This window comes from Ascidiella aspersa, chromosome 1 (assembly GCF_963924565.1).
Source record: "Ascidiella aspersa chromosome 1, kaAscAspe10.2, whole genome shotgun sequence".
Classification (NCBI taxonomy): domain Eukaryota; kingdom Metazoa; phylum Chordata; class Ascidiacea; order Phlebobranchia; family Ascidiidae; genus Ascidiella; species Ascidiella aspersa.
The window spans coordinates 14,797,031-14,824,694 of record NC_139447.1 but is presented as its reverse complement, the minus strand read 5'-3'; the positions used below and the strand labels follow the sequence as shown (position 1 = coordinate 14,824,694).

At 36.7% G+C, this 27,664-nt stretch overlaps 2 protein-coding genes across 2 annotated transcripts; one reads left to right on the top strand and one right to left on the bottom strand.

The window, feature by feature from the left end:
- Window positions 1–90: 90 nt before the first annotated feature.
- On the top strand, window positions 91–17,625 carry LOC146167968 (sodium/myo-inositol cotransporter-like). The gene is made up of 17 exons (XM_083386185.1): window positions 91–219; window positions 1,054–1,125; window positions 1,499–1,603; window positions 8,556–8,615; window positions 8,686–8,790; window positions 8,994–9,180; window positions 9,448–9,534; window positions 11,995–12,119; window positions 12,260–12,395; window positions 13,314–13,421; window positions 14,156–14,225; window positions 14,307–14,430; window positions 14,506–14,634; window positions 15,075–15,181; window positions 15,240–15,366; window positions 15,437–15,566; window positions 17,408–17,625. Exons 1-17 carry the CDS (start codon window positions 91–93, stop codon window positions 17,623–17,625), a joined length of 2,019 nt encoding a protein of 672 aa, XP_083242311.1.
- A 4,285-nt stretch (window positions 17,626–21,910) lies between these two features.
- On the bottom strand, window positions 21,911–24,880 carry LOC146167967 (lysM and putative peptidoglycan-binding domain-containing protein 3-like). The gene is made up of 2 exons (XM_083389017.1): window positions 24,413–24,880; window positions 21,911–23,991 (listed from the first exon to the last, which is right to left on the bottom strand). The coding sequence occupies exons 1-2, from the start codon at window positions 24,752–24,754 to the stop codon at window positions 23,323–23,325; spliced, it is 1,011 nt and encodes a 336-aa protein (XP_083245143.1). The 5' UTR covers window positions 24,755–24,880; the 3' UTR covers window positions 21,911–23,322.
- Between the last annotated feature and the right edge of the window lie 2,784 nt (window positions 24,881–27,664).

Genomic DNA, 27,664 nt, shown 5'->3' with positions numbered 1-27,664 from the left:
AAGTGTATGGGTCGCAGGTTAAAGGTGTAATTGCACAAATCCTACATCGTAGCCTTTAGCAAAAAAGATTAAAGTTTAGTTGTCTCAGAGATGGCAGACGCAACTACGGAGGTGGCAGCAACCACCCCAGAATATGGAATTGATCCGGTGCGTCTAGAAACATGGGATATTGTGACCGTGGTGCTGTATTTCGTCCTTGTGGTGGGAGTTGGCCTATTCGTGAGTACATTTAACAGTACGGTTATTATTAAGAAAACAATAAGAAAAAGTACACTTAAAATCTATCACCTGCCAAAAAATAATTTATTTCAATCGCTGTATACCTGCACACGCAGAAATGTAAAATAAACCTGATTTTATGCAGATGAGTATGAGAAAACTCGGCTTTATTCCGTATTTCATTCCTATGGTGGTGTAAGGTACACCCAAAACCTTTGTAAGTTACTTTGAAGTATGTGCTTTTACGATTTCTCAGTTAGAGTGGATTCTTGCATGGGTAAAACGAAACCTATTTGTAAAACAGGAAATAAATCTAAGTTCCGAACGATTGTTGCTTACTTGAACCAAAGTATATTTCATAATGCAATGTCGTTATCTTATACCCACAAAAACAGGAGAATAAGGAACCCCGATTAGGACTATGCGTTTCTATATAATCAAGCCTCCCACTGCATTGCAAACAAAAACGAGCTGTAGGCCTACATAGCAAATATTTGAAGAGCCCTACTATTTATTGAAAGAAATGTTAGTTCGGGGCGATTCAAAAGATTATTTGGACATCACGGGCTAATCAGGCGTTGCATGCGTGTTGGGTTGGGTCGTAAGCATTTACCCTTATTCCCTTAAAAAATATTGAATTTGCGTGTAAACATTTGTCAATGAGCAGGCCTGAAACCTAAAAAGTCTAGTTCGAAGATCTATACATTCTTTCACTAAACGCTAAAATGCATTTTAAGGAGAGCTTTTTAATGAAATATGTTTGCATTTAAAAGTGTTCTTTGTTTAGATTGAATGTTTTATGGAATTGTAATTTAACAACATTACTTTTTTTAGGCTATGTGTCGTTCAAACAGAGGAACCGTAAGCGGATATTTCCTGGCAGGCCGCTCCATGATCTGGCTTCCGGTGTGTTGAAAACAAAATGTGGCTTATTCACAAAACTTTTTGTGACATAAAACAGTTTTACATGAAAACACAAAAAATACGCAAAACATAAAGTGTTACCTCCTCGTCAAAGAAAGCTATTCAGCAATGCTGTTAAATTCTCTGGGAAACATGTCACGAAATATTATATTATCAATATATATTAACTATAGATGTTTTTTTTTCAAAAACAAAACTTGGTATAATAACGATGCAACTGTATGCGTGTTTCTGTTTTGTCAACAATTGCACATATTGCAAAAAGTTAAATGACCAACTTAAGTAGAAACATAAACCTTGCAAAGCACACAAATATGTCCGGTAGACTGCAACTACATTTTTTTACTTCTGCTAGGTCGGAGCCTCTCTATTCGTCAGCAATATAGGAAGTGAGCACTTCATCGGCCTCGCAGGATCTGGGGCAGCTATTGGCCTGGCAGTGGGTGCATGGGAACTGAATGTAAGAAATAACGCCTTTTTTCATCACCAGTGCCCTTTTTAAATTTTGTTCGAAAACTTTACGCAATTAAAAACTTTGGGGAATGTTTTTTGTTAATAGTTAAAACCAAGGGGTGGCACTTATATGACACGTGCTGTTAATAATCCCTACAAGCATTGTATATGGACTTGCCTCAATGGTAAAAGTCTAAAGCAGGAAAGGTAACCTACGGCAGCGGGTTGGTTCCGGCCTGTCAATGGTAATAATGCCGCCTGTCATATCTTTAAAGAACTGGATTCGCAAGAATTTATTGTATCGTTTAAATACGAGAAAAGAACGTCGTGCTGACGCAATTTTTATATCAAACAAATCCAAAATTTTCTCGCTTAGCGAAAACGCATTCACGCCTTGTTTTTAGAAGGTATTATAACATACTTTTAGAATTAGATAGAAAATATTCTGTTTTGGCCTTAGTGTTCGACTAGCATGATTTTTGTTGTATTCTTGTATTGTTCGCTCGAAGAGTAGAATTGAAAAGGGCGTAAGAATAGAAAGGCACAAGCTTACATAGCTTGGATAATTGGCAATTTACAACAGTAAAGAAATGCGGTACAATTAACGAAACACGTGACTGTAAAATTCGCGTACGGACCACAACATCTCCCCTTCGAAGATCGAAATACCCTCATCAGAAGTGAAATCGCTCGGGACGCGATCTCTTCGTTCGTCGAGGATTGTCGGGACCGAATGAAGGAGAGCTGTGATTCAGTGACATGTCTGAATCTGCACTAGCAGTGAGGCCCTGCGGAATACTTGCTTCCGCTCCCGGTTCCAAATCCTCATCGGACGCGTATCGAGCGCGTAGTTGGTCGATATGACGTCTCCCAATTGGACCACGTGGAAGAACCTTAACATGAAAAGTACGGCTGCCACATCGTTTAATAATGGTGGCAGGAACCCAGCGAACATCCTCGGTACGTCTTGGACCAAGATACAAAGCGTAACATGGGTCTACAATGTTAAAAGAAGTGATCTTCACGGGTTGTCGTGTTCCCTGTGTTTGTTTACGTTGCATCAGGTGTGCTGGCGAAGGCAACAGAGTATCTATTTTTGCCCGAATGTCTGCCGTTAAGTAATCCACTTGGTGAAAATCCACTGGCGTTCGGAATACGCCTGTATTGCAATAGAAACTCTTGCAATGCCTCTTTGGGAAGTTTAGAAGACTTCTTAAGTGCCTTTTTGAAAGTTTGCACTAATCGTTCTGCCGCACCATTTGTAGCAGGAAAGTATGGAGCTCCGGTCAAATGAACGATGCCCCTTTGTTTGCAGAAGTCTTGAAACTCGGCGGACATAAAAGCTTGCGCATTGTCGGAAACAATAGCATGGGGGTAACCAAAATGGGCAAAATCTTGTTCCAACAACTCCATAGTTGTTCTCGATGACATAGATTGCGTTTGATGTACACATGGGTATTTTGAGTGAGCATCTATCATCACAAGCCAGTTACTTCCCAGAAAGTTAACCGCGTGATCAATGTGTAATCGACTCCATGGCTTTTCCGGCATCATCCATGGATGTACAGGTGCCTTGGGTGGAGCGTTTTGATGTTCAGCACAAGTTTGGCACTTGTGGCAAAGAACAGTAATGTCGTTATCGATATTTAGCCAATAGACTGCAGTTCTTGCTAGTTGCTTCATTCGTTGAATCCCAAAATGTCCTTGATGAAGGATCTGTAGAACTGCAGGACGAAGTCTTTGTATATGGCCGTATTTGTCCTAATTCTAAATAGAGAAATCAGGTGTCAACCGCGCAACATGCGCAACATAGTCGTCTCCAGTAAATTTAAAGACGAAAAGCAAAACTTTGGTACCCTGCCCTGCGGGAAAAATCGTTGTGAACTGTGCTCACATATCAATAGAAGTCACATCATTGAAGGACCGAACGGCAGCAGCGTTGAAGTCGGCGGAAATTACAACTGCGATACCACCAATGCGGTTTACGCAATCACATGCGTAAAATGTCCCCGAACCATATACATTGGAGAAACTGGACAAACAATCAGAAAGCGCATGAATGGACATAAAAGTGACATAAGGCATGGACATATGGAGAAACCGGTCGGCAAACATTTTAACCAAGGATCACACAGTGTAAAAGACCTTAGAGTTTCGGTGATCAAAAAAGAAAGTAACGGCACCCAAGCGAGACTCACAGTCGAACAAAACATAATTAAAAAGTTTGATGCCATTAATGTGGGGCACAATCGGGATTTGGGCTTTATGTCACACTACACCTCATAGCAGGCTGTACTACACCCATCGTACCTTGAAGCGCAGGCATCGTAGCATAATTGTTTTTGCGTCAGTAACACGCTTTTGCGAGCATGTGCCTGTGGATATGTTAGACGTCACCATTCTTATCGCCTTTTACTTGCGCCTGTGCTTTAATTTTAATTGTTTTCATTTATACTTTGACCTGATGAAGCACGGTTGTGCGAAAGCTTGTCGAGAATCAAATACAATTTGTCTTTATACAGTGCCACCTGATTTCTCTATGCAGAACGAAGTGATTCCGGTATGACTAACCGTGAACCATACAGTAGACACCCATAACTGGTACTCAACGAATCTACAACCTTGCGGAACTTTGCAACTGGATCGTTGTATGCAATAGTAAATGGCCAACCTTCTCTAGTAAAACGCATAACTTTGGAAAAAGTTGGATCTTTTCCACTTTCCTTTCGGAGTAACGCCGAATCGGTGGGTTGCACTTGTAAACTAAGACTGGTGATTGCACAAACCGTGTCGCTGTCATGTGCACATTCCTCTCTGTCGAAGTCAGCATCCTCACCACCTGGTAAACGACTGAATGCATCGGCGTTTTCATGTTGCGATGTCTTTCGATATTCAATATCGTATTGAAATTGGCCAAAAAAAATGCCCACCTTGCTAAGCGATTTGCAGCTAGAGCAGGCGTAGCTTTAGTAGGACAGAACAATGCCAGTAGTGGCTTGTGGTCTGTCAGTAGAATAAATTTCCTACCATATAGATATTGGTAGAATTTCTTCAGCGCAAAGATGATAGCAAGAGCCTCCTTCTGAATTTGGCTGTAGTTGGGCTGGGTTTTAGTTAGTGATTTGGATACGTTGGCAATCGGTCTTTCGCTTCCATCTTGATAGCGGTGAAACAAAACTGCTCCAATTCCAACGTTTGATGCATCGCAGGAAATCCCAATAGGTAACATTGGGTTAAAATGTATCAGAACTGTATCAGCTGTCAGCAATTCTTTTAATCTGCAAAATGCAGCTTGCTCTTTATGACCCCATTCCCATGCGATGTTCGACCGGGTAAGTCGATACACTGACTCTGCCACGCTTGAAAATTGCGATGGCAGAAATTTACTGTAGAATTGAACCGAACCAAGAAAAGAACGTAAGCTTGAAACATTTTTTGGTGATGACATATTAATAACGGCATCAACCTTTGATCCTTTGGAAATACCATCTTTTGACAAAATGTGTCCCAAGTATTCCACTTGTGCTAGCGCGAATTTACATTTTTTCAAAGACAGCGTAGACCTTTGTCGTTAAGCCGTTGAAGAAGTTGGCGAAGATTGTAAACATGCTCTTCAGCCGTTGATCCGCTAACTAAAAGATCATCGAGATAAACTGTAACACCTCGTAGATCACTTGTAATCTCGTCTATGATGGATTGAAAATACCCAGGAGCAGATGTTATACCGAAAGGTAAAACATTTTGCAATAGCACCCCTCGGTGTGTACTAATAGCTAGTCGCTTTCGACTTTCTGGTCCCAACCGAATTTGGTTGTAGGCATCAGCTAAATCAATCTTTGTAAAGCCGTAACCAACACTTAACTTGCGCATCAAGTCTTCAGGAAGGGGAAGTGGATGGCGGTGTGTAGATAGCTGCGGGTTAACTGTTACAGAATAGTCTCCGCAAACTCGTATCTTGGCTTTGGTTTGTCCGGGAAGCGGTGACTTTCGTATAGGAACTACTGGTGTTCCCCACTCGTTAAATTTCGCCGGAGTCCAAATACCTTTTGCGATGCCAGCATCGTATGCGTGATTGACATCATTCTGTAGAGCAAATGGAACAGGTCTTGGCTTGCGGAAAATGGGCTTTACGTCGTTATTGAATTTCACTTCTAGTTCGAAATCCTTCAAACACCCCAAATCTTCCTTGAAAAGGTCCGGATATTCCTCGCAAAGCTTTTTGCCAGCATGTTGTAATGGTGCGTCTACTTGGGTGTTGGCGTCAGATAAATAAGTTTACCTTATCATCGGTACGATAAAGTAACTTGTCCAACGATATGTGCAACGCCTCGATTCCGCATCGACCAAGTAGATTTAAATGCGGCACTTCGGAGACAAACATTGTAAGACTATACATGTAGATGTCCTGTGCTTGACGTCTGCCTCAAATGCGCCCAGTATCGGCACCGGATGTTTCGTTGCCGGAGTTGAAACGCTGATTAGTCTCCTTTAAACTCGGTTTGCCAATTTTCTTCCAGAAATTGACAGAAATGAAATTGCCGCTGGTTGCTGTGTCAACCTCTAGCAGAAAAGCTTTACCGTTTATGCTGACGGTGATCTCAAGTTTCGGACTGAAATCTGCTTCTGGCTTCATCGAAAGTAGCGAATTTACATGTTGAACCGGAGAAGTAGACGCCTGTTTCTTCCTGCAAACACTTTCTAAATGGCCTATACGTTTACAAAATTTGCAAGTGCCTTTTTTATAACGGCAATCGGGTGCCAGGTGATCAGGTTTTCCACATCGGTAACAAGATGTATTCTTCCTAAACCTGTCAATTGTGGGTGTGGACGTATCGAAACGTTTCTTTTAACTCGCGCACCTTGTGTACAGATCCGCGAGTTCCATACACGGTTTCCTTTGCAACCTTTGCAGCGTCTTCGGTTTGCATTCCCACTTCAATTGCACGTGTAAAGCTTAACTCGTCGGCGTTGATTTTGAAGATTGCCTTTAGCACTGCTTCATTGCCTACAGAGCAAATGAACCTTGTACGCAAAGCTTCGTCCAGCGGGTCTTGAATTGAAGGAAAATCGCACGTGCCTGCATCGTGACGAATGCGTGCAGCTAACTCTTGCACTGTTTCCCCGGGCTTGCGTTGCATGTTGCTCCAAAACTTAAAGCGCTCCCGAATAACAAACCTTTTCGGGTCGAACTGTTCCTTCATGAAGCCTTCAATATCTTTAATAGAAAGTTCGTTTACCGTCTTGGCTGGAGAGCTTTGACCAGCTAGATTTGATAGAAGCTTGTACGTCGTAGGGGTTTGATTGGTGAGAAAAACTTGAGCCACCCTCGTTTCTGGTACAGCATGTGCCTGTATAAACGTTGTAAACCTGGACCAGTAGTCGTCCCACAGCTCCGATGTGGAGTCGAATGAAGCAAAGCTTGGTGTAGCAGCAACGGAAGATGCAGCGTTTTGACTTGAACCGGCTTTCTCGACTAGGGCAAGAAGGAGCTTCATTTGTTCATCATGACGTCTTTGCTGCTCTTGTAGTTGTTCTTGCATCAGCTTTGCAACTTTCTCCATCGTTGAAAACAATATCTTCGATACCAAACTGCGTAGAACTCGTTCAGTTGGTAGAACCCCCTTCGAGTCCCCGTACTGGCCACCAATAACTCTGTTGTATTCTTGTATTGTTCGCTCGAAGAGTAGAATTGAAAAGGGCGTAAGAATAAAAAGGCACAAGCTTATATAGCTTGGATAATTGGCAATTTACATAGCACACACGAGTGGTAATCACCACAGGCAAAACAGTAAAGAAATGCGGTACAATTAACGAAACACGTGACTGTAAAATGCGCGTACGCGATTATTGCCTTAAGGACAGTAAACGAAGCGGGACCACAACAATTTTCCACCCCTGATCTGTAACAAGATTAAAGCGGACAGTTATTGGAGCATAAATATATCGTTTAATAGTATCCCTATTTTTCACTTTGTCTGGGAAAAAAATAACAAAGGTTTCTCAACCGATTTATGTAATTTGGGCTCTATAAATCAATCCAAAAACTTAACCCGCCTGGAAAACGCGGTTATTTTGAGTTTTTAAAATAGCATCTATTTCAGTTTATGTCAATTCACCAGGCCATGTAACACATGGTTTTAGATGCTAAAACACGCCTTTTTAGGAAATATAACTGATTTATTTTCCTCAAATGCTTTCTATATCTGGAGATACGACCTTTTTCGTAGAGTCACTTTTGTGCTATATGAAGCGAAACTGAAAAAAGTAAAAGTTGCTATCTTGTCAGTTTCTTGCATTTTCTTTGTGATATGACTTTCGGTTCAAATGAATTGAACAAACATGTTAATGTAAAGTAGAATTTGTTGTTGTTTATTCGAGTTTTCTAATTGTTTTGTTTACTAAACAACAAATTTCACAGTATGTCAAACCCACACGCCTCGGTGATTGTTTACCACTTATTTGAAACTTATCATATCACAAAAGAAAATGCGAGAACATTACATTACATTAAATTTTACTTTTCCAGTTACGCTTTAACGCACACAGAAGTGAATTACGAAATCGCCGAAATATAGAAAGTATTTCAGTAAAACAAAAATGTCTATTTTCTCAGACTTGCTATACGCAATTTTGTAATAATTTAAAAAATGGGTGGATATAAAGACGTAAAATGACACAAATCAGTTGAGAAACAGTTGTTTCTAATTTTCCCAGATTGGTCGTTATAAAACTGTAGGGGAATTGGCCTTCAAGCTCAGAACGAAAAGTTCTGTTTGTGAAGTGTTACTAGTAATAACACGTGACAAAAAAGAAAATGCTGGATGTAAAAAATAAAATTGCAAAAGACGATTTTCAGCCGTGCATTTGTGGCGCATTCATTTCATATGCCATTACTAAATCGGTGTTATTGCATGGGTGTATAACCGTAGAACAACACTTACATTATACTATTTTCGCAGGCTTTGATTGTTCTTCAGATGCTTGGATTCATTTTTGTTCCCATCTACATCGCAAGTGGAGTAAGAAATGAATTAACAGCGATTGGTATGCTGTAAAAACGTTGCAATTTTTCAACTATTTGTTTTGTAGGTGGTCACCATGCCTGAATATCTGGCTAAGCGCTTTGGTGGAAAACGACTCCGCGTCTTTGTCGCCATACTATCGTTGCTGCTTTATATCTTCACGAAAGTTTCGGTAAATCTTTGTGACCATTTTTTAACGACATATCGTCAAACATTTTTGTGACATCATGACAATATAAAGTCAGACATGTTTAAACATATCATCGGAGGCATAATATTTGTCCAGTATCTGTAGCTTGCCGCTATATTAAGTTTACATAGTTTCCTATTGCTTCGGGAAAAGTAACACAATAAATTTGCCGCATTTTTATGCAGGTTAACTTGTACTCCGGTGGTTTGTTCATTCAGCAATCTCTTGGTTGGAACTTGTACGTTTCGATGATTGGCCTAATCCTTATAACGGCTTTATTAACGGTCACTGGTGGACTGGCGGCAGTCATTTACACCGACACCCTTCAAGCCGTTCTCATGGTTGCCGGGGCTACGACCTTGACCACTTTAAGTACGTCTGTCGAATTTTTTTAATTATGAGTCATCATTCAGACCCTTTGTTTTGTGTTAATTTATTTAAGTGCTACATAATCAGGTGTGTATACAAAGTTTTTTTGTTGGGTGGAGCATACATCATAAATGGCTTAATGTAGAAAGACACCAGTCTTATAATAATGCCCTACAAAGGTAACACTAATACAATATATTTAACATGGGTTAACATTTTGATTTATATGGTCCACTCCAAATAAAATAGAAGTTTTTTTGTTAAACACAGGTTTCATACAAGTAGGAGGTTATGAAGCAATGAAGGAAAAATACATGAAGGCCATTCCTTCGACCACATTAAGAGGAGAAACACCAGGTAATATTATAAAGATCCATAATGGATAAGAGTAAGGAACACAACATGGAGAATAATCTATGAAAATGACAAAGTTACAGTTTGTCGTATCCAAACATTTTCGGGTGTTACTCCATCGTTAACAATAAAACTAACCGTTTTCTTATTAATTTAAATATAACTTTGCTATATATATGTTTTTAATTTCATTTAGGAATCGACGATGCCAGTATAGGCGAAATATACATTCCTTTAACAAATGTCCGATCATGGTTTAATTAGGGTTTTTAAACTTCGAATTTTTTTATTGTTAATACATGGGTCAGCGAAACAGTGATCGACAAACAGAAACCTTCTGTCAATGGTTTTGGATTTCATAAAGATACATCTTTTTACTCCATTATTAGTACGACTTGCGTATATTCCGAATAGTTGCAGTTAAGTTATACAAAACAAGTTGATTTACAAATAGGTAATGGGTAGAGAGTTATGTGCAGTACATTTTTTTGGCAACCCAATCCTATACAGTTCGATCTAGCTATTCTACACATCAAGTACGGTAAATACAGTGGACAGCAATCACGTCACAGCATCCAAAATTAGTTGTTTATTTTTACCGCAGAACGATAGTAAAAAACTGAAGTCCATCTTTAAACCTGATTTCGTTGCAAAGGTATAGACCAGGGGTCGGCAACCCCTGGCACGCGTGCCAAAAGTGGCACGCGAGCTGATTTTCCAGGGCACGCCAAATGATTTAACGCGCACGTTATACAGCCTTAAGAAAGTGCATTACATCACTACTACATCATTAACATTATTATTACATTACCAACACTAGCACCAACCAAATGGTTACACACATTTCCAGTTCGTGTCACAAATTAGTATCTTAACTGTTGTATTTAACATTATTTTTGTGGGCGTTAAACTTGTTGCTTACGACTAATAACGACTAACCGTTCGTATTGAGTTTAGTGCGTTAAAGCAGGACATTCTAAATTAAAAGTTGGAACATGTGCTTTTGTGCGACTGGGAAACTAAGCTAAAAGCGAAACTGGTAGTTAACACTTCTGTCTTCTATATAGATATCGGCTGAAAAGCGTCAAAGTATATTTCAAAATAGCGGGCACAGTATTATGTTCGTTTTTTTAGCAGGGTAAGCAAGAGGCCCTCAGGGTATGTTTACAGAATTTAACTTATGAAATAAGAATTAATATCGTCTTCCAAGATACGTGAATTAGATATCAGATCATTCGTAAATTAGATGTCAGATCACAGCAGGACTGTGGAATCGTATTCGAGAAAGACTAGGTAAAACTACACGATTTCGACGTGTGCGCATGCGAAACTGATAAATCGATTTAAAACAGACCTCGACAACATGCGGTCCACCGGCCGGATCCGGCCAGTCAACCAGTTTAGTCCGGCCCGCGGCTTATTTTCCTTGCGAGTTTTCACATATTTGGTTGTATCGTAAACAGTTTTTTCAGGAACGGATTTAGTAATGACCTGGCCAAATTTGATTTTTAGCCTGTTTTAAATACTAGAACGTAAATTATTTTCGCGCTTCGCGCGAATCTCTTTTGTCTTTCTCTTTGTCCCACGTGCATCTTTACAAAAAAATTGCGTCCTCTGCACTGTGGCAGTTTAACAAACTTGGTCTAATATTTATATATTTTTGCGCTTCGGTCGAAAGTACTACGCCTTCAACGGTTTTCTGAACTCTGAAATATACCGTTTCACATTTTGTCAATCTAATTTGGTTAACGTTTTTTAAACATTCTTGGCACGCGAGTTATTGATATTTTGAAATTATTCCTAAACTGGCACACTGCATACGAAAGGTTGCCGACCCCTGGTATAGACTTTCGACTAAGGCGAACTACTTGTTGACGCACCTTGGTATCAACAAGATTTAATATACGTTCAATTCAAACCAGTGTTCAAATGACGTAGCCTAAGTACATGACTTGACTCGTGCACTCAAGTCACTGATTTAAAATAACTTAACTTGGGTCAATTGGGCAAAACAACTTGACTTGACTTCAGTCTTTAAAAAAAAAGACCTTACTCGGACTTACTCATTAGTGTGTTTTCACCAAATAGTTTTGGAAAATTGTTTTTATCCAAGTTTCTGTCTGCGAAACAGTTTCCTCGCAATCTTCTACGTTTTTTTGTGTTGGCAAATAAAAGTATCGCTCTTGATTAGACGCGTTTACAAATTTTATGTATTGACAATTTATTTTGATTAAAATGACGTGACTTATAGACTTGACATGTTATGATAATAAATTGGACTGTGATTATTCGCTAATGAATTGGACAGTGATATTACGAGTTCAGTCATTTTTAACCGACTTGTTTACAACACTGTTAAAACTGTTCAAAGTTTAATATTTACGTCATATTGGAGTATCAAATAATCGCAGGCTATAATTGTCATGTTGTTTCGCTTAATGTATGTTTTTTTTTTTAACTCAGGATGCGGGATTCCCTTGAATGACTCGTTTGTGATGTTAAGGGAGCCAACTGATCCGGACGTGCCCTGGCCGGGATTTTTGTTTGGGCAAACACCGGCGTCCATATGGTACTGGTGCGCTGATCAGGTATGTAACTTAAATGACAGATTAACGACTAATTTATTTTCGCCTAAATAACCACGTTGAACTTCCTGGCATAAATTTACCAATGAAATTGTGGTTTGCCAACAATTACTCATTACAAAGCAGTAATATTAATTTAATAGGTAATTGTGCAAAGAGCATTAGCGGCTAAGAGTCTCTCTCACGCCAAAGGTGCAACGATCATGGCAGGCTTCATCAAAGTGCTTCCTTTGTTTATTATGGTCATGCCTGGATTGATCAGCCGCATACTCTACACAGGTTGTATGGTCTAAAATTACTGAAAAAAAAAGACAGTTATGAGTCTAAAGCAGTGGTCATAAATCATATCGTCGCCACGCGCAGTTTGAGATTCCTCAGGGGTGATGGGACAAACAAAAATGCAAGCAAAAAAATGGTTTGGGCTTATTGGTAAATTGTAATATTTTGTTGTGTAACGTTCACTAACATGACGCATCAGTCCAAAGGTTGAGCTAATAACGCTGTGGTGTGGACCGAACACTTGTGTGGCGTGTTATTCAAACAAAGTAATATTTTGTTGCGATTTTAAATTTATATAGCAAGAGTTTTAAAATTAACAACCGGCTTTGAATAATAAGTAGTGCTTTGAAAATCAAGCATGTACCAAATTCCCAATACATTTAACCATTATGTCATAACGTACTTATTTTGGTTAGCTAAGAAAAAAAACTACCATGTACCAATGTTTTATATTTAAACATTTTAACTCATAAACGTAGCAGATATTTAATAAACATCAAATTGTGATGACCTGTTTAACATATCGTCGTTGTATGTAACGCGAATATTTCTCAACATATACGAATAAAAAAAATGCCAGATAGGTTGTGTGTCTTGCGAGGAATTTCTAGGCCCCTTTTGTTTTTTTTAAATAATTTTTTAAAAGCGAATTAAAGCTATGCCCAACTTTGATATAAAGGGCACAAAAACAAGAATTTAAAATGTCTTAACTAAAGGATCATGTAATGACTAGATTAGATGTAAAAAAATCGAAAGCGATCGGGGCCGAACGTCTCAAAAATCGACTGAACGCTTTTGAATCGAGCAGAGTAATTCGTTACACATGGAAATTTGGCAACGCACATAAGCTCTTTGTAGGCTAGCTACACTTCTAAACCATTGTTGTTCTCTTTAAAACGCACCCTCTTAACGTTTTAGATGAAGTTGCTTGTGTCGATCCTGACATTTGTAAAGCAGTTTGTGATAGCGCATCTGGTTGTACCAACATCGCATTTCCCAGACTTGTTCTTGGGGTCATGCCAGTCGGTAAGTTAAGCTAATTATAATTTGTAATTACTTAAAACACTATCTACGCCCTAATATATATTCGTAAGTAGAAGAATTCCTGGGTACGAAAAAATCCGGCCGGTCACAATATTTTAACTAAAGCAGATGATTTTTTATAAGAATATCAGAGAAGGATCTTAGGTGTATCCTTAAAGCCAAAACAACTCGTTGGTATATAAATTCAAAATAGACAAAAAAATTTACAAAAAAAAAAACGTTCATTAACAACATGGTGGCCAACAATACCAAAAAAAATAGAAATTTGTTAAAATATATGAAATTTTACAAAATTCTCGAAACGACTTTTAACAAAGCATTTGTTTAAAGTTAAACAATTACAGTAAACCAGTGATTGCCAAACTGTGTGCCTCGAGAGATCGTCAAGTGTGCTGCGAAAATTTTTTTAATTTTGGAAAATAAGTTTTCTATAATTACCAACTATACGCGCAAGCTTTTTAGACTTAATTACACATTACAAATCAATAATATTGAGACATTTACTGATAGTTTGTCTTGTGTTAACGGCGATTATAAAATTACGCTATCGTTGTTCTGTTCAAAGTGTGTCGCGAAATATTTAAAACAAATTTAGTGTGCCACAAGCTAAAAAAGTTTGAAAACCACTAAACTTATCGTTCAAAGCATAGGATTTCACGTTATTATGATGGGATATTAGTGGTAAAGTGATACTTTGTTTCTCTTATACAATTTAGGTGCCCGAGGTCTTATGATGTCCGTAATGATAGCAGCTTTGATGAGCGATCTGGATTCCATTTTTAATAGGTAATGTCGTACAATTCGCTTTTATTATTGTTGTTCGCACCACGGCTTTGTATAAACTTAAACTCACAACTTATGTTTTAGCTCCAGCACCATTTTCACAATAGACATTTGGAAGCGAGTTATTAGGCCAAAGGCAAATGTACGTGAAATGATGATAGTTGGAAGGTTGTGGATTGTAGTTATGGTTTGTCTCAGTATAGCTTGGGTAAGTATATACCTTGTAACCTTATTTATAAAATAATAAAACAATGAACATATTAGAACTGATATATTATTTAAGGTTCCAGTGATGCTTTTGCTGCAAGACGGCCAACTGTTTCTTTCCATCCAGGAAATAAGTGGTTACTTATCACCTCCTATAGCCGCAATATTCTTACTGGGCTTGTTTTGGAATCGTTGCAATGAACAAGTATGTCGGCCTATGCCAAGCGCTAAAATAAAACGATGATTTATCGAAGAATGAATTTCACGTGACGACAAATGCTTTAGAATTTTATATCATTATAAAGTTTTTGAATCTAATCTTATGGGAATAAGTTTAGGGTGTAAGTTATTTAATGTTGAGGTATCCGATACTTACTCATTTTGCTTAGCCCCTTTAAATTTGGATAACGTTCAAACATGTGTTAGTATAAGCTTTTCAAGCAATGGTCAACCTGCGTTATATGTACCTATAGTTCTGTATTGGGTACTACTACAGAATGAGAAAATTTGACAATACCGTATTTAAACCAACAAATTCCTGAAACAGGATTGTTTATGTCGGGTATACACACAGTTCCTCATTCATGAGATAAAATTACACTATTAGGTATCGCAAATGTTAAAAACTTAATAATTGCATCACAGGGTGCATTTTGGGGGATGATGGCAGGATTCCTTGTCGGAAGTATACGCATGATAATGGTATTTTCATTACAAAGCCAAGCTGGAAGCTGCTTAACGCCAGACACAAGGTATAGTTAAAAAATTAATTGCTGAATCAAACCTAGCAAAAAAGTTCATGTTTTTCAGACCAGATTGGTACCACACTCTGATTGGAAATGTTCACTTCATGTATTTTGCGTTTCTCATATTTGGCATCACAATAATTGTTGCTGTGGTTGTTAGTCTTTTTACTAAACCGCCAACAAAAGATCAGGTAAATTTCATGATTGTATTTGACTCATTGTTGATAACAGTTGGTAATATTAATAAATTTTGTTTTGTAGCTTCGCCGATCAACCTGGTGGACAAAGCACTGGAGCAAACCGCGATCTGATCACCTTGAAACTGAACTAAGGTCAGACAAGACAGCACATGATTTAAAGGAGAAAGGACTTGGAGAAACTAACCATGAAGGTAACGTTTGTGTTTGCCATAAAAGTTTAAGTAAGTCCAATTGTTATTGATTTAACAGAGCTTAAATATCGCCTAAAACAAAAGTTAATATAAAAATCATATATGCCCTAAAAACGCACATTGGCCATACAGCTGCCACGTCGATTATCTATGGGCTACATTGTTTGGTCAAAAAAATTACGTAATGAATTAAATAAATTATGTAAAAGTTAATTACATCACCAAACCACCACAGAAAGTTTGAATAGATTTAAATTTTGTAGTAGCTTGCAAAGTTGGACAAATGCATAATTAAAAGTTAAATAATCCGCAGAACTCTAACATATTGTGACGTTGAAACCTATGTTTTGGGCCTTCTACATAGCCTACAACTGACGATAGCGTTTTTTTTACAATATAACAATACAAATTACCCCTAATGTTAAAAACTGTCTATAATGGGACTCCAGCCAGAAATAAGAACACCATTAACGTCGGAAAAAACACAATTTGGTATAAGACCAAAATAGGACTAATACCTAACAGTCGTAATAACGTTCAAATCGAAATAAGTCGTAAATTCGTCGGAATACGACCTAATGGTCAGAATCCCCTATACAAACCTTTTACCTACTCCCAAACTCCACCCCTAAGTATATCACTAACTCCCCTAATAATTTTAACTCTAACCTAATTTCTAACTCTACCATTACCCCCCAATAACCCCAAACAGGGGCAAACGATCCGGTGCCAAAGCAAAACAGCGGCACTCTAACGGCGCCAACTAGAGCGACCAAACGTCGACGAAGAGCCAGCCGTTGCCAGACCGATGACCCCCGATCGTTCCATACCCTCTCCTTACAGTTTCAGGCGCTATGTTGACATTTCTGTTTTATTCCAAAGAATTTAGAACTTATTCCGACAGGTTTAGGTGTTGTTCAATCGATTTAGAATGGATGTTCTTATGTCGTGGATATTATTACTGCGAATTTGGCTTTATTAGGTCGTTGGTCTTAAGTCAGTGGTCAGCAAACTTTGGGCCGCGAGTTACTTTTGAATAGCTTAATGAAGTGGTCGGCAAACTTTGTTTGTCGCGCCGCATAGTACTCTTTTCAAAGCTATTAAAGGCCCACTTCGTAAAACCATTATACGAAAACAGTGGCGGATTCAGGATATTTAATGTTAAGGTATAACATAAGCCGGCGCCTTGATTGCCAAAACACTGCCAAGGCATCATGTAAAACATTCATTAAAACTAAGAATCTATACTATAAAACAAAGAACATTTTCGTTTACATGTACAGTAGTTGTACGGCAATCACGCGGCATACAACTACATGATTACACTAAAAAGCTATTCAAAAGTAACTCGCAGCCCACTAGAAATGGCTCTGCGGCCCACATTTGGGCCGCGGCCCACAGTTTGCCGACCACTGGCTTAGTGTTATCTTGTAGTTGTGACTGCGTTGTGACTGCGTGATAGCCGAATATTCATTTTAGTTTATTTTAAAAGTTGGTGTTGCATAGAATTTTGAAATATCGGCTTAGCTTGAAAAGGCCTTTGGTTACTTGCCGTTGTTAACGTACATTGTTTTGTTAATTAACCTTTTAAGGTTAAAATCAATATGTTTGCCGCCAATCATGATTTAAATTATGATAATATATTAATTTGGTACCTGTATCGGATCGGCACTAATACTAACCGATGTATCGGATGATTACCAATTACCAATTAGCATCGGGTAGCGGACCCGATCAGATATGATCAAACATCCCATATATATACTTAACATATATTTCCTGGCCGGTATTCCAGCTTACATAAAATTAAAACATTGATTTTTGTTTAGTTGATGTTGAAGACACACAGCAGAGCATATTTCGGCGAGGGTACGATTGGTTTTGTGGCTACAGTAATGCGAAAGATCCCGAAACGACAGAGCAGGAAAGATTGGAGAGACTCAACAAAATTACCAGTCTCGAGCAGAACTCCGATGCTAGTTTACTGCTCAACTGTTTGCTGATAGTTGTACTTGCTGTATCGGTTTACTTATACGCATTTTACTCCACGCCGTACTAAAAATGGATAAAATTTGTGTAACATGCAGCTCGAATTATAAATCAAAGAAGGTATTTCATATTTAGTTATCACGTAAAAATTAGATGGGTAAACATTATAATGGTATAAGCCTATTTTGTATAGTGAAATCCTGTAATTTAATTTCTCGTAAATTATAATTTAGTTAACTTGCGAGGTCACCTATAACTATCCTATTAAAAATATTAGTTGTGGAGTAGACGAAATGGCCAATGTTAAATAAAAATGCGTCATTTTATACTTTGTTGTGAATATAATGTAGTGTGATACGTTTAAATGAACACGCTGCAATAGGCTGAACTTGTTATTGAAACTTCACGTTTTATTTTGTTTTGCTAATTTATAGACGTGATTCAGTGTTGTATAACTTAAGTCAGCGATCTCTCTTTTTCACGTCCTCTAAACTTTAACTTTATCGTAGGCCCTATTGCAAACTAATCATTTTTTTCAGTTAAATATAGACATTTTGAGGTCCACATCGAACACTTCAAAAGTCCACCAGTTGAGTAGACCTGTAAGAAACGAATGTTGGCTTCGTGCAACAACTTCTTCCAATGTATTTTAATGCAGTTTGCCTAAAATTTTAGTTGCATAATTATTTGTGCGCGAGAGCGACCGAAAACAGCATGTTTCGTGATATATGTCTGTTTTATGACGCTAAGCTATGGCGTAATATGTAATCCTATATACAGCGGTGGTTTTCAAACTTTTTAGTTGCTGCACACTAAAAAAATCTTAAATATTTTGCGGCACACTTTTAACAGAACAACAATAGAGTAATTTTACAATCGCCCTTAACACACGACAAACTATATGTAAATGTCTCAATATTATTAATTTGTAATGGATAGTGCGCATTTAAGTCTAAAATGCTTGCGTGTATATAACTATTGGTGATAATATGCCCCTATTTTCAAAAAAAGTTTTGCGGCACACTTGACAATCTCTCGAGGCACACAGCTTGACAGTTAGCTTTGACAGTAGGCCTACGCATATTTAGCAAAACTATTTCGGAATATTATACGCATATTTAGCAAAATGAAAGTGCAAATACACAGAAAAATAAAGCAAATTTGTTTGACAGAATTTTACACCATAAAAATCGTTTGACTGGAAAAATTAAGTATTAGACCTGCTGCTGTTGCTGAAAAAATACTCAACTTAACTTGTGTGGATTCTGTTAAAAGAAAACTAAGGCAGCACTCGCTATATACCGGTACTTAAATTCCTGCTTATTTTTTTACAAATCATACAATGCACCACTATTAGAAAAAAATACCTGATAATTTTTAATGCTGATATTATACAAGTAATGAGTAAAATTGCTAGACGTTAACCCCATATTCAAAGTTGCGGACAATTTTTTGCCTTCATTTTGCACGAAGCACCAAACATCATTTATTTTCAATGCGTATTATATAGATCATTCACAATAAGTAATGATTGGCAAACATAAGATTTATGGTTTAAATTAGGTGTGTCCAACCTTTTATTACACTGGATCACATTGTCACTGTAGGTAGAGTTCAGTTTGGCGCAGAACCTATTAAAATTAAATTACATGAAAAAATGGTTCCATATTCGGGGTCAGGCCCAGGATTTTGGAGATTAGAAATTACGCAGATGACATCATAAGGTTAATTATGCCATATCGTGAGGTCATAAAACAACCAATTTTAAAAACACCCGCTCTTCTCGAGATAACTGTAAGTGCTCAATTATGCAAGTGAATTTCAGGCTAATCGCGAAAATTAAGGTCACACGGCGGAACATGTAATATGGTGCAGTGCCTTTGGGCAGAAAGTATTTCGTTAAAAAGGTCAAAAATACAGTTTAATTTTTTATTTTTATATAGTACAAATGAGCAAAAAACATATTTGAATTAAAAAACACTAATAATATAAACAAGTTTTAAAGTAACAAAATATTTTTTGGTCATTGAATAGGCTATTATGTTTTCTTTTTTTTCCTCCCCTATACCTTCCTTTTTTAATGTTTAACCACATTATCAAAATAATGACGATAAAATTAAATTACAGATAGGCCTATCTATACAAACAATCTGCCATTATATTTTAATCTTTGTTTAGAAGTTTTATAAAAAACACTTTTAGTTTATCTTTATTTCATCGACAATAAAAGTTGCACAAGAGGTGCACCATTGCGGAATAAATAACAGAAATATATATACCGCTAGGCAATCACAGAGCACACACCTACACAAACAACTCTCGCTTAACACTGGTAGCTGCAACGTCACAGTGTAAGTGGGTGGTGGTGATTTGTGACAATTTGGCATTAGACACACAAAAAATCTATAAGATGACGTCAGATACTAAAAAACCTTTTAAAGTAACCGCGGAAAGCTCTTTAAACACTGTTAACGCAGTTACCTGCGTGACCGTAAAATAAATATTTATCTCGTATTGGTAAGAATAAAATGTAATGTTTCCAACTTAAGACTTTTATGTTTAATAACTTTCTACAATCTACAGCATGTTGAACCACGCAAAATTTAAGCAAAGTTTTGCAAAATACCACGTTTATTGCACCGGTTTTAACAGTAAGCAATATTCATTTTTAAAGGGGATTTTCTTAGGTTGGATGTATAGAAGTGCGGTACCGGGGATTAAGTATTTGCTTTGAATAATACACAATTCGAACAATTGCTGCTTAAATTTAAGGTTTTGCGTTTACTTTTCGGTTGCATATATTATATTACATAATCTTTGTTTTTAAATCATCGGCTATAATACGATGTATAAACAGTAAACACACTTACACGGAAATGGTACAAATATGCAATGGGATCAACAGGCAATGATGGCTTCATACATTTTAACCACGCAAAATCGGGGCATTGTGCGACACGTAAAATATCACGCCTATTGCGAAAGACTGCATGTATTGCTACACGTAAATATCATTTTTAACCTAGGCAACTCCGGGTATTTCGTTTAGTCTACAACAGGGGTCGGCAACCTTTTTCTAGTCGCGGGCCCAAATTATAACTCAAAGGTCTCTGCGGGCCGCACAAAATGTTAACTAAGATTTGTGTTATTAAAATGTTACAACTGTAAATCAGGCAGGCCTCGGATTTTTTTGCACTTCACGACGTGTTTAATTACAATTAAGGAGGCAGTAAAGTGCTAAAGCGCGAAAAAAGCGTTTGCTTGGTTTAAAATTCGAGCTCACACTAATGAAAAATGTACTAAAAGTACTTTGAGGAAACGCGCTAAGTTTAAAAGTTAATCTAGTTCAGTAGATGAAGTCGCAAACGCGATTTTTTTGGTATACTGGAATTTATTTATACCAACTTTCTTGCGAGTTTTTATTAAATTTTCAAAAAAAAATGTTTAAAAAATATTTGTCCAATATTTTGAATACGTCTTCCGTTTGTCCACGACGCACTTGGCAGCTTTCCACAGCGCAACGGTAAATAAGCGCTGGTCTAGTTGAAAAACAGCATCAAAAACTAAACAAACTGTATGTAGAAAGATCATTGGCGCGAAGCGCGAAAATTTTTCGTATTTACGTTTTTAAAATAGTCAAACAGTATTTGAAATGGACTCGTGTCTAACTTGTCAAAGAGGTGGCGGGCCGGATGAATTACATTGTCGGGCCGTAGGTTGCCGACCCCTGGTCTAGAAGGTCATTATTATTTTAAACGTTTGAGATGCATTTCACCCTCGGGTCATAACGAAACGGTAAAGGATGTAATAAAAAGACAGTAGAAAACTCGCTACATATAGCCTTTTAACCAGCTTCCGAAAGTAACCATATATCAGGTTTAGCACTACAGCGTAATTGACTTTTAAGCGAATGGAGAATTTGTTTTTGACAGAAGAACAAATAAATCTCCCAAGGCTAGACACCATTCAAAAAAAATGCTCGGTGGTTTTTGTGGAATGTGGAATCACTCTGTATTGAGGCGAAGAGAAACAGCACCATAACAGTATCTGTTAAGTGGTGCTTGGCAGAAAATCAATGCTTATCACAACACGTTGTTGCCGACTTGCCGTTATTAATATTAGCACGAAGCGTGCAACGCCGTTGTCTAAAACAAACAGACATGGACGCATGCACGCAATGTCAGTTCTTTGTTTCAATAACGGTAACAATGGTACTTAAAAAATAGCCTAAATATCTTTCTTCGCAATTCTTCCTGCGGTAACTCCTTTTACTAATTTATGTGAAACGGCTTGCCACACAAATTTGTCAAAATTTGAGTCCGTTTTGGATCACGCTTGCAAAAGACAAATGTATCACTTTGCGTTTATTGAAAATATTGCACATAGGCAGGTTGGATTTGAAAATCGAAAACAACTTGATTTTTATTACAAACACGTAAAAATCTTGTTGTTAACAACAGAAAAATTACATGTGTGTGCTGTAGTGCAAGTTCAATACTAATGCAATAAAATACATGTATTGATATAATACGCTGAACAGCAAGATTGCCTAACGCGGTTCAAATAAGTTACCAAATAAATACATAAAAAGCAAAAGCTATACCCTAGTGCACCACAGAAGTCAAACGCCAATGTACAACCCAATGAGCTTTGCGAAACACATGCGGTAGAAAGGTAAAAACAAAATTGGCAAATTGACCATTTTAAAGTTTTACGCAAGCACAAAATGCTGGTTTGCCACAAATGTTCTGTTGGATTTTTATCAAAACTCGCAATAATTAACATTATAGAAAATATAAAAAATATGCATTCTTTTGCTATATCATCTTGAAGTAATGAATATGAGAGTAGTTTGCACTTTACGATTTTGGAAATTATACTCACAGGGGATTTGCAGAAGTACACCAAAATTGGATAAAATTAATTTTATGATTTAATTAAAACTTGGGTAATATTAGAAATAATATTCAGCAAAAACGTAAACCCGATGTAATAAATATTACTGTTTCATTGATTGATATACCACTAAAAGTAATAATTTGGTACTTGGTTCTTAATCAAAACAGATAGACTTTACTTGACATATACAGTTGCCAAACCAAACATAAACTTGTAAAAATTGTTCCTGATCAGCGACTATGAAGCGGGTATTGAAAAAACATTGGTGTCATATGTGGTAAAAATATTAGTCTGTAAAATGTTACAATACCTCCATGGCGGCAAATATAACAATAAACAATGCCAAAGTGTTTTTGCAGTTGAGAATACAGTTTAAAGAATAAGGCATTAACTAACTAGACCTTATACCATTTCTGTGTAATTTAACATTGACTGTCTTGGCAAAATATTTGCCTAATGTAGAAACAGGACAAAACAAATAAATAAATTCAAACAAAAAAGTACTTTTTAGGATGGCTTTCAGCCAACTGGAAACCTATAGATGTTTAGAAATAAGAAGAGTGTCTGTTTATTGTACCATTAAGCAGTGATTAATGACATCCTAGTATAAAAAAGGAACCGCTGTACTTAACAGCAGGTCTGCTGCTGATAAAATGAGGAATGTTAGCAGGAAACCACCATACTTCCTCTGAAGAGCAGGGCAACTGCTTGCCTTTCGTTTATAAAAGTACCACTTAAGGTCATATTACTATCACTTACATTAAAGGTGTTTTTTTCTGTGGATTTAAAATAAAGTAAATCCTTTATGGGGATTACAACAGATAAATATATTTATAATATTAAAATTTATTAGAATAATTTGTATGCGCTATCCTGTTTTTGGATCGCTTGTGGCTCCATTAACCGTCAGCAGATATTGATGATTAAGATAGAGCTCAATACCCACAACAATGATAATAACAAAAACAAACACAAAGCATAAGAACAAAACCCACCACTTAAAACCCCAATCAGCACCATCGCAGTCATCAGTTCTATTCCCAGAGCCAGGGGGGAGTAAAGGCCTATAACCAATTGAACCTAAGGATGAAACAACTTCTTCTAAAACCTCATTTCTTTCGCATTGCATTTCATCAGTTTTTCGTACAGTCTTTCTGATTTCTTTATCAACTTTCTTTAGATATTTGCTAGCATCGTTTTTGTCAACAGCAATTTGTTTAAAAACGGTTGTGCTACCACTGTTTGCCGCTAAAAGATTGATGTTTTCATTAGAACTTATTTCGCTGTCCTCTACATGATATACATCACTTGGCAAATTTTCTGCTGTAGTTTTCCCTTGCTTTGAGGTTGAAGGATGATCTGAACCAGTCTTTAATGGTGTACCACCTAATGATGTTGTTTTAAATGAACTACGTCTCCTTGATTCTTCAACTTGTTCGGTAAGCAGTCCATGCCGCTTCACAGGTATCTTTATATACCTCAATGCATAGAAATCTTGATCACTTACTAAAGTGTTTGCTCTTTTTAGTTCATTTACCTGGTAAAAATATTATTAAATTAATACAACTAATGAAACAAAAAAACTAATTTTTTTTTTCTAAGCAAATGAAAAGATAATAATGTATAATAACAACCATACTATTACACAATAAATGACTCGTTTCAAGAAGGCTAACTAAAACTAGCCAGTTAACATACATTTAAGTAAGTTTTATTATCAATATATATCTAGGATAGTTTTTGCCGAAGAATTTGAATTTTTGTAGGTTAACTAGCATTTATTAGTCTTTTTGCAATTATATGGCGGACTATTGTCAAGAAGTTATTGTCATAAACGAGTGCACCTTTTGGAAGAATGGGTTAACTTTAATTATATAATCTTTAAACATATAATTCCTAATAATATCTTAATATGTAGGAATATTTAGCATGTAATTTGAGTATAAAGCAAAACTTACAGTGCAGCCATACAGTAGCGCAAAAGACTGGAGTGTGTCGGTTGGCAGAATTTCCCTTTCTAGGTAGACAACATCATCAGGGGGTGGTGCCCTATAAACTTCTGCAGTGTATGATGTTAAATTGTTTGCGCTTGAGCGTGCTCGCAAGCTAGTAAGTTCTGTAGCACTGCTTGAGTTGGTGGTCAAATCTTTTTTTTCAGTTAGCACAGAAGTGTTCCCATTCCGATTTTTTAATGTTGGTGCTTTACTGGTTGTGTCAGAGTTTTCTGTTGGAATGGAAGAATACTGAAATTTCCGATTCGAATTTAGATTGTGATTAAATGTTTTTCTTGATATCTCCATAGTAAGATTGACTGGTTACAATACACAAAACCTTTGTCCCTGAATTCCTAAACTTGATTTTTTGTCCACAATATCTTTAACCAACTTTTAGTAAAAACATATTCTTAAAATAATGTATGACATCCCCAAAACACCTGCAAGTAGAAAATCAGCATTAACTGTGAAAGTAATTAACACTCCTTTCAAATAAAAAGCTAACAACTTTTTTTCTTACAGTAGACATAAATCAGTAAAACAAAAAAGATGAAAAGCAGTGCCACAAAGTTTTACTTAAAAAGTAACAAAGTGTACACTTTGTTACAACTGATTTTGTTTATTTTAAATACATTTTTTATCAAGTCCTATATTGTGTTTTCTTTTGATTCACTCTTCTTCCTTTTAAGTTATAATAAACTTATATTAGTGAAATGTGTTTTAGATTCAGTAGTTTCAATACAGCAAATGTTTGGTTTGTGTTAGTTGGCAGGACTTTAAATTTGAAACACTTTGCCAATAAAACTGTGAATCTGTTCCAAATACAGCTGGTAATAGCTGGCTCTTTAATAAAATAAAACATGGTTAGTTGACATAAATATATCTCAAGTGTATTGACCGTTTAATATCATTTTTTTTATATTAAAACCGAACGCTAATCTGCAACCTAACCCAAAAATATTTGTTGCATGGTAAGATTGTTCACCAGCACCTTTTATTGTTTTTTTCTTTTTGTACAAAGCAAACTATCAACAACTCACTGACCACTTTAACAATATACACTTAAACAAGCATAAACCACAGCAAAAACATTCTGCAGCCAGTAGGGGAATGGAAAGTCGTCTCTTTAATATATAACACAAATTATGTTTAAATTTTAGGATGCCTGTTTTTAGATTTAAAGGCTGTATCAGTTCTTAATTAATATCTGATTCAACAGTCTTCTTCTTATTGCTACTGGCAAAATCAACAAGTAAAATTTTTTGTTTTTAATTTATTCCAGTAAATTTTCTCTACACACGTATACAACATGATAACGTTTTGACGTTAACAATCACATTGACAAATATAGTTTGCCGCTTATTTATCTCGAAGTCATTTGAGTAGGTAGCATTAAGTTGAGGTGAAAACTTTTATAATATCATAGTAACACGCATACATAACCTAAAACAAAGCCGCTAAATGCTATCTACAGTGAAACTTTCTTTAGGCTACGTCAGAACGTCTTATCGCTTCACTGAACACAGCTGGAAAGGTATTCAGACGTAATTTTTTCTGTAAGATTAAAAATCAAAAATATCTATCTATCTATCTTGAACAAAAATAAGTCGTTTCTATCAGGAAGTCGAACCGTTTGACTTATCCGCTTTTTCGAAGCAATTTAAAAGTTACAATTAAGCTCCAGTTTAAAGTTATTCTAAACATTGATTTATAAAGTTTAGGTTCGGATTTAATGTAAATATTTTAAACCAAACTAAAACTAATAGGCCTAGTCTTTACCAGAAATAAAAATCATAAAGTACCGTAAACCTATGTTTAATGATATACTGATGGTTCCCAATCTTTGTTAGCATCCGAGCCAAGTTTAAACAGTTTACTTTATTTAATAGGTGGCAACAAAAAGATTATGCAGCTGAACAAGAGTATTTTTTAACATAAATAAGGCAAGGCACTATTTTGTTTGAAAATGTTTCTCTTGCTATATCTTAACCTAACCGGGTGAATTACCTTCCTTCGAAAGTTGTTTCGAATTTGTGGTATGTCTTGTGCAAGGGTGGATCAAGAATTGTTGTTTGGAGGGAGGCATGGAAGTTTTCAGCCTTGACTCCAGATACTTAAAAACGCTACCTCACGAAACAATTTATTTAAAGAATAACTACTTTTCTCGAACGAACTCAAGCGCAAATGCAGGTGAAATCCAGTCTAATCGGCCGAGCACGAAAAAAATGTGTTTATTTGATTTAACTATGAAAAACTTTTACATTAAAGGATGTCACATAAAAGACATTCACATATTGATCGATATATATATATTTTTTTTTATTACGCTGAAACAACAAAATAGAAAGACGGACGAGAATAAAAAATAGCACCTATCAAGAAGCGACAGGGCTAAAGGCCAGCCCACTTAACTTTATGAATTGCGAGATTTTCTGAATTTAAAGCACAGATATACTCAGAGTGTTTTACAGACTTGATCATAAAAACAAACATGGAAAGCGTCGGTAATGTCTTTCCATACTTAGAATAGTAGGCCCTATATAACGAAGCGCGCACATAACAGTAAGCAATTCAGCAAATCATTGTCAACACCAGTTCCAAACAGGAGAGTTACAGGGTCGTTTTGCAATGAAATTTAAAGTTTTAAAGATATCCAAGATGTTATTTCTTCCCAATAGCTTTCAATATGAAGACAATAATAAAATACGTGTGAAATAGTTTCAGGGGCATTTCGACAGAAAACACATTGGTCGGAGTCAGTTTTCCCAAAGGAGTGTATGCTTCGTTTGTTACTATCGCACGTAGGTTAAGTTTGATTTGAAAAGAGCGTAGCTTGGTTTCAGTTGTTGAATTATAGACATTACAATACAGCTTTTGCCAGGGAGTTGTATTTGGAGAAAGGCATAAGTCCCGCTCCCAATTTTTTTGTTGCTTTTCCGTGGGAACCGATGCATACAGCCTAATTTTATTGTAAAGCGTCTTTTGAGTGTCACATATTTGAAACAGCTCCGCACATTTGCTAACTAAACACACTTTAGGTTTCGAATGTCGTCAGTATGGTCCCATTCGGGTGGTAAGGCAGCAATCATTTTAATGAAGGATTTGAAGTCTTCGTTATTCGGTTTAAAGTCGTATTTTATTGCCAATTGGTCATACTTAAGGTATTCTCCCTCCGAATCGAGTAAGTCTGAGTGTTCGACTGTTCGTGTATTCCCG

Coding starts and splice junctions, on each gene's coding strand:
- LOC146167968 (XM_083386185.1), top strand. CDS start 91: ATGGCAGACGCAACTACGGAGGTGGCAGCAACCACCCCAGAATATGGA. Junction 12,396..13,313: donor CAGCCGCATACTCTACACAG/GTTGTATGGTCT, acceptor TTAACGTTTTAG/ATGAAGTTGCTTGTGTCGAT. Junction 14,635..15,074: donor GGAATCGTTGCAATGAACAA/GTATGTCGGCCT, acceptor ATTGCATCACAG/GGTGCATTTTGGGGGATGAT.
- LOC146167967 (XM_083389017.1), bottom strand. CDS start 24,754: ATGGAGATATCAAGAAAAACATTTAATCACAATCTAAATTCGAATCGG. Junction 23,992..24,412: donor CGCTACTGTATGGCTGCACT/GTAAGTTTTGCT, acceptor TATTTTTACCAG/GTAAATGAACTAAAAAGAGC.